This window comes from Ambystoma mexicanum, chromosome 4q (genome assembly GCF_040938575.1).
Source record: "Ambystoma mexicanum isolate Mex_15411 chromosome 4q, UKY_AmexF1_1, whole genome shotgun sequence".
NCBI classification, from domain to species: Eukaryota; Metazoa; Chordata; class Amphibia; order Caudata; family Ambystomatidae; genus Ambystoma; species Ambystoma mexicanum.
The window spans coordinates 265,284,352-265,300,499 of NC_090928.1; the positions used below are offsets into that span (position 1 = coordinate 265,284,352).

Consider the following 16,148-nt stretch of genomic DNA (forward strand, 5'->3'; position numbering starts at 1 on the left):
ACTTTGCGAATTGCAATACCAATTTGGTGGTATATGCCATCTGGTGTGCCTGCGGGAATCTTTACCTAGGGAAAACTGAACCTAAAGTTAAAACAAGAATATGTGAGCACAAAAGCTGTACAAAGAAAAAGGTGCTCAATGCACCAATGGTAGCAGACTTCATGATGATGGAACATGCATGTGATTCATTGAAATGGACAGTGCTGTTAAAGATTCAACCAAGTGGCTGCACAGAACAGGACAAAAAGAGATTGTTTGGTCGAGAACATTGTCTCATTTTTCTGACCCATAGTGTTGAGTTGGGTCTAAATGAGAACATCACATGGCAGAGGGTTATGTAACCGCCCCTCCCATTACTGGCATAACATGCTTTAAAAGTGTTGGCACGCAATAGCTAATCCCCCACACTAACGTGAGATGGGGGTTTAGATTCTATTAAAGACAAGGAGGCGATTATTATGCATTACAATCTTTACTCTGAAACCACAGCAGCAAAGAAAAAAACTTTTACAAACAAAAAAAGTTGAAAAGAACAGAACTAAATAGAGTTCAGTGTCAATGTAAGGGGAGCTCCCCAATCCATCATGGCGGACAGGTCATGCCCTGCAGGGGACCAATGAGCAGGGACCCTTCCTTATATAAGTCCATTACTCAGATCCCAACCCCTCTTTCTGTAGCTGACTTGAACCAGACGTCCACTGCACCGATCAGATGATAAACGATGAAGGCAAATCCAGCGAAGCTCTCGTACTACGCACTCCATAACTTGAAACTGCGAGCCACCCTCGTGATCAGAACCTCAACCCGTAGCTGTGAAAAAAACAAGCAAGAAGGGTGGGTGGATGGGAAAAACAACAAACCAAAGAATGTTCTCTCTTGAACCATCTGTGCACATACGTGTCAAAACTGTCATATCATATTATATCCAGGGTGGGTGGGTGGGATAATAATCGCCTCCTTGTCTTTAATAGAATCTAAACCCCCATCTCACGTTAGTGTGGGGGATTAGCTATTCTATGACAAGACAGGAGGCTCATATTATGCAAGTTCAAAGCCCTTGCATCCCATTAGCACAACATAATCAATACAATAGACAATGTGATAAAATAATAGGAAAGAAATGTTTTAAATGCTTTCATTAAAGCAATCAGCTGACTGCAAGCGAATTGCCCAAGACTAGGCTGCCCCAATAACCAACTTAAAAGGCATAGCCAAATCCACTGTAAGAAAAACAGGAAGATGTGCTTATTCCAGCGACCCTACCAGCCACCAAACCAACTGGTTAAAAAAAAGAAGGGGAAAACATTGAACAAAGCTATCCTATACTTAACAGGTTAGAAAAAACCCCTTCTGAAAATAAGACGCATCCGTTGTCCAATCAAACCTTAAAACAGTCAAGCTCACACCCTCTTTGGGAACCTGGATAGCAAACCAAAGAAAAGAAGCACCCAGCTCTCCTGGAGATAAAGAAAGTACCCCATAGGGGTGAAATGTTTGTAGGGCTCCCTCCCATGCGTTAAAGGAAGATATTGTAGTAGCAACAGAGCATGTCCCATAACTACACTGGGAAAACTAAGTGGGAGTAAAAGGTAATTTAATAATTTGTAAGAGGACGACCCATCCTGAGCGGAGCAGAAAACAACATACTAACCCCCAATGTCTTAAGACATATGTGTATACTAAGGAAGGATGACTTCTGGAGACAGAAGCAGAATTGAAGAGAGAGGGGCCACACCTGAGAAGCTGAACCTGTCAACCGTCAACACGGAGACCCACAGACCTCCTGCGTTCGCTAAAAGGACACTGCTATCATGACAAAAGGCAGATATTTACCCACCTGACCCCTAAGAGGCCAAACAATGCAAGGAGAAAAATGTATTTTACAACCAATCGTTCCCATTATATTGATATGTAAACTCCTTTGTATATATGCCCGGTGCTTGAACCTTGTTCTCTCCTCTCCGGGTGATAAAACCCTAGAGGATCAAAGACTAACCGAAGAAGAACTCCTAAATTCCAAAGTCTTAGCAAGACCGAACTGCAAAGAACCGATCGCTAAGCAGTTAAACTGAAGTTGCATACCAGAAGAGGTCTAACCTCTATTTCATCCAATTTGAAGATCCCTGAAGCTCACAGCACCCTGAGCTGGCATCGCATTGCAAAACAAACTCTTGTGAAAACCCAAAGGTCCACCTGCCCTGCAGGTGACCAGGAGAAACAAGCCATTAACTAAATATATATCCCAGCCCACTGGGAATCGCACTGACAGACACCTTCTGATAGTTAATGTAGAGACGCTGGAACGCATCGTGATAGAGGGTCATAATAATCTGATGGGAGATTAGTATCACTCCCAGACCCCACTATCCCACCGAGGGATATTGAGATTTCCCCAAAGGAGGGGGACCCGTCCCCCCATATCCAAGGGAAAAACCTTGCAACCCCAGAAGAAGGCTACCCTGAGGACCATATTAAAGCTCTGCTGTACACCGCTAAGAGAAAACTAAATACACACTTGTACTTTAACCAACCCTTGACCGTGGACGGGTCCCCCTTAGTTTATTGAAATATCAGGAATTAGCGCAAAGGAAAGTAACTGGCAGGAGGGAAAAGCTCAGCGCGAGTATCATGATGCAATCTCCCCCAGGGATGGCGAAAAAAAGGAATGAGGGGGGAAAGAACTCTGGGATAATTATCAATGCCCCGTAAATGACAGGTTGTGCAATAAACCTGGGACCACAGACCCCTCAAACCCTGAGGTCCGAGTCTCTGAATCCGTGAGAGGCTGACTGGCCACTAAGGGAATCAGGGGAAGGAAAAACAAGCACTACAACGAACAGAGTGTGGTGTGAGGTGTTCACTTATCGATCTCAGCAGGATAAAACACTGATTTAGACCCTTCCCAATTAGGGACCTGTATCCATACGGTCAGCACGGATGTGAAAACCCCATTCTATCCTCTGCACTGTAGAAAATAAAATATGTCTATATATATATAAATATATATATACCCAATGAAAGAGGTTAATCAACGCTCTAGAGGGTACCGAAGCCTGCTTGAACTCCACGAGCAGAGGAGAAATTGCAACACCTGTTAGACGGTTAGCTGAACCACAGGCCAAGCCTTGGGAGGAAATCACTGGGCAGGCGCCCTAAAATCATTATTAGGCAACTCGTCTGTTAGATAGCATCAAGTGTTTCCAAACACCTCCTCCAAGTAGAACCTGGTTGCTGAACTTGCCATGCCACACAACGGAACAGTTCCTCTCGAGCTGACCCTGTCTCCACCAATAGTACCAATAGAATAATGAATGTCCAAAGGGACCAATAGTAAGGGAAACACATCCCCATAAAGAGAGCTTCAAGCCCTGCAGACCTCAATAGAGGCATAACGCAACCTGTTTTCTTCCTCATGTTAGGAGAAAATACTGCAGCTTAATAAGCACAGGTATAGGGTGGAGCAATTGATATCGGGAAAAACAAACCTAAGGAAAGGACTGAGTTGTCCTGAAACTAACCAAGGTAAAGGGCAACAGAATCTTTAACTAAAAAGGCGAGGTGAACACCAGCGGCTAGAGAGGAAGTTACAACCTCCCACATGGGTCTGTATACCACACACTCTTTTCTTTAAAGGACTTAATACATAAATAAATATATAAATAAATATATAACATGTCCAAGAAGAGGGGTACGCCCTCACAGGGTCTGGACCCCCAGCCCTTATAGAAGCTGATACTTACCGAGCTATGCGGGCTACTGAGCATTCTAAAAATGCAAATATGATCCAGTCATCACTTAAATCTAGTGGTTATCCAAAGTACACTGAGTAAGTGCGTCTCAACTGCTCACCCTAGCAGGGTGTGGCAACCAGCAGTACACGAGGGAGTTCCTCGCAGTAGAAACCAGGCAAAGCCTGAAAACCAAGCAGGTTATGGCGTGCTTACAGAAAGACAATTTCCTCTGCCATATGCAGCACTTAAACAAAGTTGCCAACCTTAAGGGAGGAAAACACTGAGCAAGTGCACCTCCAACTGCTCGCCCAAGCAGGTCGTGATAACCAGTAGTACACGAGGGGGTAACCTCGCATTAGCACTCAGGCAGAACCGGAACCCGAGCCGGTTATGGCACAGCAACAGCCATATGCAGCACGCAACAAAGGTGCCTACTTTGAGCGAGGAATACACTGAGCACGTGTACCTCAAACTGACCACCACAGCAGGGTGTGGAACCAGCAGTATACGAGGGGCCACCTCGCAGCAAAAACACAGGTAAAACCTGCCACCGAGCAGGTGACGGTACCCCTCCAGGGAGAATATTGACATCTGCCCCCAGCCGCACGTAAACAAAAACTGCCAAGTTTAAGGGAGGAATACACTGAGCCAATATACGTGAAACCGCTCACCCCAGCAGGGTGTGGAAAAACCAGCATTAGACGAGGGTTAACCTCGCAATAGAACTCAGGCAGAATCTGAAACCGAAATAGGGTATCGCCCCTACAGTGAAGGCAAATCACCCATGCCCTGAGTAGCACTGAAATAAATAAATAAAAAGCAGCAGAATGGCAGCGTATGAGGCTCTTCAATAGGCGAACTGGTGCAAATATAGGCTGAAAGTATCAATTAAAACACCACATAAAATAACTAATTTTAAATATAACTATTTTTAAATATATAAAGACACATGTCAATATAAATAAATAAAGGTATAAATGCACATCCATATGTGTACACTGCCAATGGCAGCAGCGAACCCAGGTCCCTCTGCATGGAAACCTTTAACCTTCCCCTTTGAGCTATGACACCCGTGTGCTGCAACAGAAGCCTTTCTGAACCATAAACACATAATATATAAACATACTAAAGAATAATAGCTCAAGACCAAGAAAACATGGCGTTTCAAAGCAAGAGAGGGAACAGCCGCACGTAGTGGAAAAGCTCATGAAAGAGCTCCACCAACGAAATGAGGGCCTAGGGAACTGCCTCCCAGCCTGGTCCTAGCATGCAAGCATCTCAATCCAAACGCGAGCCGCATCTAAAAGAAAAACACACGCGATGCGTTTTAATTTGACATTTATATATATATAGCGCTACGAACCCTCCGCCGGGATTCGAACCTGCGTCAGCAGGCTCTGCACCCAAGTCAAAGCGAGCGCTCTACTCGCTGCGCCACATTACCATCCCTGTGAAGGGAAAACAAATTTATTAGGAGCCGCATTAGAGGCGTGACGTGACCAAGCACGTGTGCAATGCGCTGCCTCCGGGGACTGGAGGCAGCCGTACACGGAAACCCAGCCTTCCCCAAAGGGGAAGAATGTCCATGAACCCGTGGGCAATGTGCGGCGGCTCCAGGCCGCACCAAATAAACAAACTTTCCTTTAGGGGAAAGAATGTTAAGCATGTTATAGGGACACGTGGACCATGCGCGCTGGTTCCGGGGACAGGAGGCAGCAGCCTCAAGATAAACAAACTTCCCCTGAGGGGAAAAATTCCACGTGTCGCTGCCTGAGGTTTATGAGCAGGCGAAGCGACTGTAATTACCAGCGCTATAAATCAAATTCAATACATAAAGCAACAGAAAATAACATTCTAAACTCCATAAATTCCACACAAAGGTAAGAACTAGGAGGAGTAACTTAGCTGTGGATTTCAGCAGCAAAGAAAGAGGGGTTGGGATCTGAGTAATGGACTTATATAAGGAAGGGTCCCTGCTCATTGGTCCCCTGCAGGGCATGACCTGTCCGCCATGATGGATTGGGGAGCTCCCCTTACATTGACACTGAACTCTATTTAGTTCTGTTCTTTTCAACTTTTTTTGTTTGTAAAAGTTTTTTTCTTTGCTGCTGTGGTTTCAGAGTAAAGATTGTAATGCATAATATGAGCCTCCTGTCTTGTCATAGAATCAGTTTAGTGCCTACAGTTTAATTGATCAGGTAATATAGCACTGCGTTAGTTGCAGCTAGTTGCCTACATCAGAGAAACAAGAGTCGGTCTTAATGTGCCATCTTCGGGTTCACTCCAATATGGCCGAACACCATTAGCTGCATATACACCAGGCGGTTCTGGGTTATCACGTGATTTTCACGTGACACATTTTGCGACGCACATCATTGTATTACTTATAAACTCGTAATTCAGAGATTGGCTGTGGGGTGCAGCCTTTATGGGATCCCATGGTCCAGCGAGCAGCTTCATTAGCTGAGTTTAACTACTAGAGAATATGCACAATTCTACAAGCTTTGCTTTTATTATTTCCGCACACGAATGCATGGCAATGATTATTTAAATTCCGCCTGTGTTTGATTTTGCAAGTGTTTACATCGCGCAGCGCCTGGCGAGTATTTGTAAGGCGCAACGAACAAGCACATTTTCACGAAATAGAGAGATTTATTCTCCTTCCTACTGCTCCACCTGACTACTATTCAGGACTTGAGGAACACATTAGAGGTGACTCAATGTTTGCTTAGCCCATTTTCCCCACTTTCATACGTGGCAGTAAAAATTCTAAAAGCCACGCCTGTTAGTGATTACAGGTGTCCCTTAACAACAAACCCAGCGAGGACTCTTAAAACCAAAGAAGCTCACACTGTATCATAAGACAAGCAGAGGCGTTGCTAGGGGGGGGGCTAAGGGGCTTATAGCCCCTGGTCTTTTGGTTGTAGCCCCGGATAGAATCTCAGGAGCTACAGCCAAAAGGCTAGCTAGCCCCCAGTCCCAACAGTTCCAACATCAGCATAGCCCCTGGTCTTTTCCAGACCTAGCAACACCCCTGAATACAAGTATCCCATGCACCGCAGCATTATCTGATAACAATTTAAGAGTTGGTTGCTGAAAGAATTTAAGGTGAGTCCATGTCTATACATACAATGACACCCACCTCCCTTCTTTCTGTTTCTGCCATTGACAAACAGTCACATACTGAACATAAGAACACGCACTAACCAGTGTCCGTGTTCTCCCCTCTTTTGTCTCCCATTTATAAATATCACTTCTCAAACATAACCTGAAGTTCCATGATTTAAAAATCTTACCCATTGGGAATCCACAGACAATATACTACTGCATAAGTAAGTGCCTGTGATAAAAAGGGTTAATTACATATGTAGTGCCGTGCATTATGAAAAGGATGTTAATGATCTATTATTGAGTCAGCAAAATTGGAGTAAGGAAACACTTATGTCTTGTCCACAGGCAATCGCCTATTCAGTAGCCACGTGGCCCCTTTGAATTAACCACATACGAAGTGGTGGTAAGCATTCTCTTATATCTATTTTCTCTTTTAGAGAACTGCCTAAATAAAAATGTAGACACTGCGCTAATTAACGCTTTTTCTTGCATTACGTTGTTGGTGTCCAAAAGAACAGAGTGACCAAAGAAATGTCTCGGTAAACGAATCTTGAAGCCAAGAATGATCCAAGAATGATCTATTGCAAACCAGAATGTGCATGCTAAATGAGCCAAGAATGATCTATTGCAAACCAGAATTTGTATGCTAAAGCCAATCCAATGACAATACCCCTGAAGAAGTCCCCCTAATCGTTTCATGACATGAAGTGGGACGAAACATGTTGGGGTGAAACCAGTTGCATTCTTAAGGAACTGTTCTACTAAACCATTAATTAGTTTTGCTCTACATTTGTACAAGTGTTTGTTACTGCACCAGTCACTACAAAAGTGGTGCACAAGTCACTTTTTTTCAGTTTCATAAAAATCATTTATGGTAATAAAGTATATTTTTGTATTGATCACCTTTCTGGTCCATAGCGTTCTGTCTATGTTATTAAAAGTACCCAGTATTTGCATGGATTTAGAGGTTTGGATGGATTATTGTTTCAATCAGGAACACATGCTCAGAGGGCCCCCTTCACAATGCTGTGCTGACAGGGTCAATTTTGTGTTATTGGACTTTATGCTATCCCCATTTATTATTTTGCCCTCACATTGTTATTCTCCCTAATAGACCACCTTGAGCGTATGTTTTCTGTATTTGTCTGGTCATTAATTTCCGTCAACTATGCGACACACATATAAACATCATACTGTGGCCAAAACATTGCTACAAAAAATTGAGAGAAGAAAAGGGGTGTTCAGAAGTAGCCCTTCTTCATCCCAGGAATTCCTCACAGTGCCTCTCTTTCATCACAGTCCATCAGTCTCTCCGTCTCCTTCATCACAGTCCTACATTGTCATAGTTCTGCTTGGTCACACTCATTCTTCACAACCTTTTCCCTTCATTACAGTCCTTATTCACAGTCCTTCTTACTCAGCCTTCTCCTTTATAGTTCTTCTCCTCCATCACAGTTCTTTCATCTACCTCACAGTCCTGCTCATTATAGTCCTTCTCCTTTGTAACAGTCCTTCTCCTTTGTCGTAGTCCTTCATTACAGCCCTTATCCATCACAGCCCTTTGTCCTTTGTTATTGTCCTTCATCACAGTCCCGTTCCTTTTTCACATTCCATCATCACAGTCCTGACCCTTCATCATCCTTTGTCACAGTCCTTCTTTGCCACAAACCTTCCTTTTCCCTTGTCAGTCCTTCATCACAATGATTCTCCTTAGTCAGCCCTTCTCATTCACCAAAGCCCTCCATCACAGCTCTTCCCCAGTACAGTGCCCCTTATTTACAGTCCTATGTCATACTCTTTGTCGTTCATCACAGCCCATCATCACTGTTCTGTGGAAATAGCAGTTTTCATGTCCCTTTTCATTTGCAATTTAGTACATGACTTGTGTGTGGAGGAGGGGGGGGGGGTTGTGGACCCAAGCCATCATCCCTCCAAGAACCAGTTCTACCTGTTGTTCAGCTGAAGCCTGGAAAACGTTTCAACTCTTTCTCCCACTCACCCCACCCTCCAATTTCAATCTCCCCTTTATCTTGGTATGAAGCCTCTCTAAGCCCTGCAAAACGAGTTCCATTGGTTGTGTCCATCATGGGTGCAGGGCTCTGGTAAGCCACTTGCACCTATAATTTCAACTCCCCTGACCTGGGAATCACACAGAATACCTGAAAATGTGTGTCCAGCCCTGCATCCCATCTCCACTAGAAACCAAACAAAACTTGTCCTGGCGACAACCAAAACAAATGCTTGCCCGGGTGAGGGGGGCTTGAGTGACAACATGTGTCCTGGCAACAACCAAACACACCAGTTGCTTGGTCTCCCCTTCCCTGGAGATCACACACAAAAACATATCCCTGGCAACCATATGTTGTGTTCCTGGGTGGGAGCTATAGCCTTATATAAGACCTGTGGAGAGAGAACAGCAGTTTTTGGCTGCTGGCAGTGTGGTGTGCTGACTGTGTGGGTTGGGGGCAGAGGCTTACAGAGACCCATGCCCTTCTAGCATGTACCCCCCTGTCTGGCCTTATCCTTCTCCCCTGGCTCCCTTCCTCACCAACCTGCTCTATTTTTCCACCAGTGAGTCTCCTGGCCTTTCAAGCTTGTCCTCCCCTGCTGCTTGACTCACAGCCCTTAATCATAGTGCTTCTCTTTTGTCAACACTTCTCCTTCATCACAGCCCCTCTCCTTTATTAGTCCTTTATCATATTTCATCTCCTTCATCATAGTACTTCTCTGACAAAGTCCTCCTCCTCCATCAATCCTTCTCCACAGCCCTTCTCCTTAACCGGTCCTTCCTTACATTCCTCCTTTATCAGAGTCCATCATTGAAATTCTTCTTTTTAACAGCCCTTCATTTTTATCACAGCCATTCATCACGCTCCGTCTTCTTCATCATAGTCCTTCTCCTTTGCCAAGTAATACTTAATCACAATCCTTTCTCACAGTCCCTTTTCTGCCTGCATCACAGTCTTTTTCCTCCATTACAGTCCATTGAAGGACTTCTCCTATTTCAGTCACCTATCACAGCTCTTCTACTACGGCACATCCATTCTCCTACGTAGTCCTCCTCTTTCATCACAGTGTTTTGTCACAATTTTTCTCCTCAACCACATTCTTCCTCCTTTATCACAGTTCTTAGACATTGCACTGCTCCTACGTCACAGCCATTCTTCATCATTAGTCATTCTTTGTGACTGTCCTTAGTCATAGTACTTCATCAATTGTCCTGCTCCTTTGTCATGATCCTTCCTCGTAGTCCTTCTCCTTTGTCACAGTTGTTCATCACAGTCCTCTTCTTTCATCACAGACCTTCATTACAGCTCTTCTCCTTTGTCACAGTCACTTATCCTAGTCTTTTTCCTTTCTCATAGTCCTTCTACTCTGTAAAAGTCCTTCCCCTTAATCCTATTCTGGCTGTCTCAGACACAGTCTCTCAATCAGTCAGTCATTGGGGATCATTACAAGTTTGCTGGTCTGGGATCTACGGTACCAGTAAGCTTGCCGGCACCGTAGTTCCTAGACCGGCAAACTAAGAGTTGTGCTCCCGGGTGCCTTTCTGCCTGGCAGGTCGGACCTGGCGGGCAGAGCGGCACCCGCGATCACAGCATGTCAGATGCACCGGCACCATTCTGAATGGTGCCGGTGCATCTAACCTCCCCATTCCCATTTGAGCCCTCTTATTGGGCTCAAATGGGAATGGGAAGCATTCCATTCCAGCGACCGCGAATGGGCAATTACTGGGTCCGGCAGGGCCGTAATGACCCGGTAATTGGCCATTCGCTGCCACCGGAAAAAATGGCAAGTTTGGCGGCAGCCTGCCAGTTTTACCTTCAAGGCTACCGCCAAACTTGTAATGAGGCCCATAGTCTCCATCCTTTTGGGCCTGCAATGTTTCATATATCCTTTCTTGTTCCCTTTCAAATGTTCCCTTTTGTCCCTCACTTTCTCTCACCATCCTCATCACTTTACTGTGTAGAAAAACCATTACAGTATAACACAATACAATATCATCATATAAATAGACACTGAACATATAAAGGGTGGACCACAGTACATAAAATAATACATGATCATACTAAGATACGAGCAATAAAAATTACAAGTTCCATGTAACAACCCCCACTTCCCTTTCTCACAGCTCTCCCAGTCTCTGTATTAGCACGGCCCACTAAGCTAGGAAGCAAGGACCCGTCTTCGTTCATGCCAGGCCACAGTGATATACGGGGCTGCTACTTTCATCAGCCTCTCGTCTGTAGTAGATGTGCAATATTCCACTGCCTTGTTTGACTTAAAGATGGATAGTAGCCCCTTCGGTCTTCATCTGTTATAATGTGGGCATGAAAGTAAGAAGTGCACCATGTTTTTAAGGGTTTCTTTTTTTTATTTCTTTTTATTGGGTTTTTACAGAAACATACAGAATGACAACAACAAAAGACTGAGGGATGTACCCTCTCGAGATGGAAAGTAAAGAACTTGTCCTGATACGTCCTTAACTTGACCCACCACCCCCCACCCGCAACCCTCCCCAGATATGGTTGAAGGTGCATTCTGGTTCCTTGTAATTGAGGCATGCTTCTGGTAAAGAGTCTTGGGTCGGGTGAGGCGCCACTACGCCACATATGCTATGATTGTCGATATGGTGCTCCCCGCCTCAGCTTTTCGTGCCTGGACCTGGATGGTCTTTTTTCCTTTGTATCTGTCCCCTCTCCCCCTACTGAAACACATGAAGGAATTGCAGCCATTCTGTTTCCACTTGAGCGCTGCTCCCCTGTAGCGCGGTGGAGATCTTTTCCATTAGTTATATGTCTTTGGTCGTGGCCGACCATTCCTGTACCATTGGGAGGTGTTCCCGTTTCCAGTGTTTGGCCCTGCGAGCCCACGCCGCCAACAGGAGAAAGTGGGCCAAGGATGAGGGTGCCCCCAGGATTCTCCCCGTTTTTCCAACCCAAACAACATAAGCAGGGTATGCAGTAATAAAATTGTGGCAAAATTGTCGCCTTTACAAAAAATCGCGGCAAAATGCTGTGGTTTGACCCGGTAAAGGTGTATCCCATTATACCATTTAAGGGGAGCAGGGGTTTCAGGGGTTTCCCCGCTCCCTTTAAATGGTACAATGGGTCTATAGGTTGCTGGGGTGTCCTCTGCATCCTTTACATGGATCGCGGCGGCAAAACCACTGCCTTTTGCTGCGATTTTATTGTGTAAATGGCCATTTTTGCCACAATTTTAACACATGGAACCCACAAGCAGTGGGTCCAGCGCATATGTTCCCCCCCCCCCGTGTCCCTGATACAGCCCAGGTCCTCCGACCAAAAGAACGGAACCCTGGGGCAGTCCCACCATATGTGCCAATAGTCCGCCCTGGCTCCGCACGCGTGCCAGCAATGGGAGTCTACTGCTGAAAACATTCTGGACAATCGGAAGGGATCATATTGTCATCGGTGGAGTAATTTTATTGCGTGCATCTTATACTGGCATGAGATGGAGATTTTAAAGGCCCGCCTGCACATTTGTTGCCAGAGACAATCCCCTAGTTCAATGCCCAGGTCCCTTTCCCCAGTGGCCCCACTCTCTGGCTCCAGCAATGCCCCATATATGCGTGAGATGAGGCCTCGCATATCCGTGTGCCCATCCATCCAGTGTTTCCACTGACATAAGTTCCCTTTGGATATGCTCCTTCCACTTGTCAGACATAAATACGCCCTTGAGTCTCAGGTATAGGAGGGGCGACAAGTTCCCTATTCCCAGGGCTTCCTCAAGTTTTTGGATGCCTATACACCCCCCCCCCTTGAACCAGTTGGCCCACCCTCGCCAGTCCTGCTTCGAACCATGACTGGTAACATTCCATACCTGGTATCTCGTCCCTAACTGGTGGGGCCCAGATGTGGCTCATCGGGGAGGGCCACGTGGTGATCCTAGAGTCCCCTTCCCCATGGCCATAACCTCCCAGTGCACCCCGAGGATCGGGTGTTCTCTAATACGTTTCGGGAGACGGTTCTTTAGGACCCAGAGCCACTCCCCTACCGTTGCCGGGAGCAGGTGCTGATTTTCCAAATAGACCCATTGTTTGTCAGGGTCTTCTCTTAGATGTGGGACCAACGTTCTGAGTTGTGCTGCTCTATCGTATGCCATCAAATCTGGCAGTCCCACTCCCCCGCGGTCCTTGGGCAGAATGAGTATGTCATATTTCACCCTAGGCTTCCGTCCCTGCCAAAGGAATCCTATAACACGCCACTTGGCTTCTTTCAGATGTTCTACTGGTGCATTAATTGGGAGCATCTGGTACAGGTATAGAACCCTCGGGAGAAAGTTAATCTTTATTGCATTTAACGGCCCATCCACGACAGGTGCCCCTTCCACCATGTCACCATGTCTGAGAATAGTTTTTCAAAAAGGGGCGGGTAGTTGGCCTAACCCAAGTCTTGGTCTGGGTGGACTATGTTGATCCCCAGGTATTTCAACCCGAACACCTGGATCTGCAGTCCCAGGGGAATGAGTTCCCCTACATTCCTAGCCGCGTCTGTGGAGAGTGGGAAGATCACTGACTTGTTCGTGTTTAACTTGAACCCCGAGTACCCTCCGAATCCCTCAATCACTTCTAGGGCCAACGGTACTGATTGGGTTGGATGCCTCAGGTGGAGCATTACGTCATCTGCATAAAGACCCAGCTTGAATTCCCTGTTCCCCAACCCGATGCCCTCGACCCTTGGTACCCCTCTCAGATATCCTGCCAGGATTTCCATGGTCAGTGCAAAGAACAGGGGCAACAGCGGGCAGCCCTGCCTTGTGCCCCTCCGCAGGGGGAAAGACCGGAATAAGCACCCATTCACTGTGACTCTAGCCGAGGGGCTTTCATATAAAGCCTGGATACCCCGTAGAAAGCCCTCCCCAAAACCAAATTTCCAAAGCACCCCGTTGAAGCAGTCCCAATTCACCCGATCGAAGGCCATCTCTGCATCAATGGCCACTAGTACTGGGTTCCCCCCTCCCTTGCTGCCGCCCTCATGAGGTGAAGAGTCTTGCAGAGGGTATCTGCCCCCTGTCTCCCTCGAATGAACCCCACCTGATCTGAGTGAATGAGTTTTGGCATTAGGCTCTCCATTCCCATGGCCAATATTCTCTTGAATAGTTTTGCGTCCACGTTGAGCAGGGAGATTGGCCAATATGATTTACAGTCAGTGGGATCTTTGCCTTCCTTAGGGATAATAGTGATCAGCGCACTCCCGAATGATGGGTGTGCCCTTCCTGCTACCATTATGCCTGTGAATAGGGCGGCTAGGTGTTGTGCAAGGGGTCCCGCGAACGTCTTGTAGAACCCCGGCGTGTATCCATCCTCACCAGAGGCCTTCACCAGCTTTAGGCCTGATATTGCTTTAAGGACCTGCTTGTGTGTAATTGGTTTTTCTAGGGTCGAGCTCTCCCCTTTCCCGAGTGTTGGGAGGGGTCCATCTGCCAGATATTTTACAAGGTGGGCCTCGCCAGGAATTCCCTCCTTTGCATAGTGTTTCATAGAAAGTAGCAAAGCCCCCCACCACCTCACCTGCATCGGAGAGTCTCTGCCCGCCCTCCCCTTGAATCCCCGGCACCCATCTTTCGGTTCTCTGGCCTCTAAGTTTGGCTGCCAGCATGACATCCACCTTGTCTCCCTTTTCATAATATTTTTGCTTTAGGTATTGAAGACTGGCGATTATCCTCCCCATCTCTATGTCCATCAATTCCTGGCACTTGTCTCTAGCCACTCTGAGGTCTTCCTCCCTCTGTCTTGACTCCTTGCACTCTGCCCTCTCTAATCGACGGATTTCTTTCCTAAGGTTTCCAGCCAGCAGGGACCTGATTGTTTTCTTTTCTGCTCCTTCCCTAATGAGTAGGCCCCTCCAGGTTGCCTTCGCAGCATCCCAAACTAATCCCCTCTCAACCTCCCCCGTACCATTGGTCTGGAAGAATTCCTCAATAGCCCCCTTCATTTCCTCTAAGAAAACAGTGTCTTTTAGGAGAAGATCATTGCATCACCAGAGCGACTCTCTGGGTTTCAACCCTGAGAGGGTTATCTTAAGTTCCTCCAGATCGTGGTCTGACAAACTAATTGGGACGTGTGTGCAAGAGGTCACCCTACTGAGGAATCTCCATTCTAAAAAGAAGTAATCAATCCTAGTTCCGGAGCCATGAACCGAGGAGTAAAACGTGTAACTCTCCATCGTCGAGTTAGCATCCCTCCAGACATCCACAAGCCCCTGCTCCCACATATGGTCCGCAAAACCCTTATTTGCACTTCCCCCTCTAGTTCCCACTGGGGTATGCCCACCACTGTGGTCCCGCACCCTGTCCGCCCACATATTGAAGTCCCCCCCTATGATGAGGAGACCTTCCGTTCTGGCCATAATCTCCCTCATGGCTTCCCTCAAAACTGCATTTGGCTCGTGTTGGGGCTATATGCCGAAGCCAGGTTTATTTTTACACGGTCTAGGGTCCCGGAAACCACTAGTAAGATCCGGTCTGTCCGGCCCCAGCTCACTGGATCAACAAGTCGGAACCGCGAGATCAATATAATCCCCACAACTCCCTTCTTGGCTGGCCCTGAGGCCCAAAATGTCTGCCTAGCATAGGCACCCGGGATTCTTCTCTCCGCCCCCTGGACTGTGCGGGTCACCTGCACCAGGACTGCATCAAAGTTGCTGTTTTTCAGATCCCTCCCCAGTAGGGAGCGTTTAGTGGGGAAGTTGAGCCCCTTTACATTCAGAGATCCCATTTTGAGGACCTCCACCCGGCCCATCATGTTAAGGGGTGCCATTCAGTACCTGTTTGTCCCTCCCTGACACTTTGGCGTAGCACAACACTATGCCTCCCTTTAGTACTTCGAATTCAGCTACCCGTTCATTTGGCTCAATATTTGTTCCTTTACCCTCCCCACTTTCCTCCCCCGTAACCTGTCCATGCTTGGAGACGCCCACCATAAGGTGTGCCGCTAGAGTTGAGATTGTCGCTTCTCCGTTGGTTCTCATAACACCTCATCTCCCTCCAATAGGGGCTGTGCACTCATGAATTCCCTTCTTCCATCAGCCCGGGGACTCTTATTCCTTAGTTTTCGCTCTCCTTTTCCTATCCGGGGGGGTGTTCAACTTCCTTATCTTCCTGGGCCTTGTATCTTCTTGTATACGGCCCGTGGACCCTGGGGAACCCGCTGCTAGTCTCTGGGTGTTGCCTCCGTCTCCATCGTGCCAACGTTCTCACCCTTGCTTTTAATTACCTGCAGGACTCTCTGTGCTTCTTTTCCCCCGTCACTCTGTAGTCCACCTCTCCAAGCTCAAATGTTAG

General features: G+C 46.8%; 1 protein-coding gene across 1 annotated transcript in view; it reads right to left on the reverse strand.

The window, feature by feature from the left end:
• Positions 1 to 459: 459 nt before the first annotated feature.
• The window catches only part of MERTK (MER proto-oncogene, tyrosine kinase), a 538,988-nt gene continuing 523,299 nt past the window's right edge, over positions 460 to 16,148 (reverse strand). Inside the window, exon 19 of the mRNA XM_069607839.1 lies at positions 460 to 810. Within this exon, the coding sequence (XP_069463940.1) occupies positions 792 to 810 (19 nt within the window). The 3' untranslated portion in view covers positions 460 to 791. The remainder of the gene's footprint in view (positions 811 to 16,148) is intronic.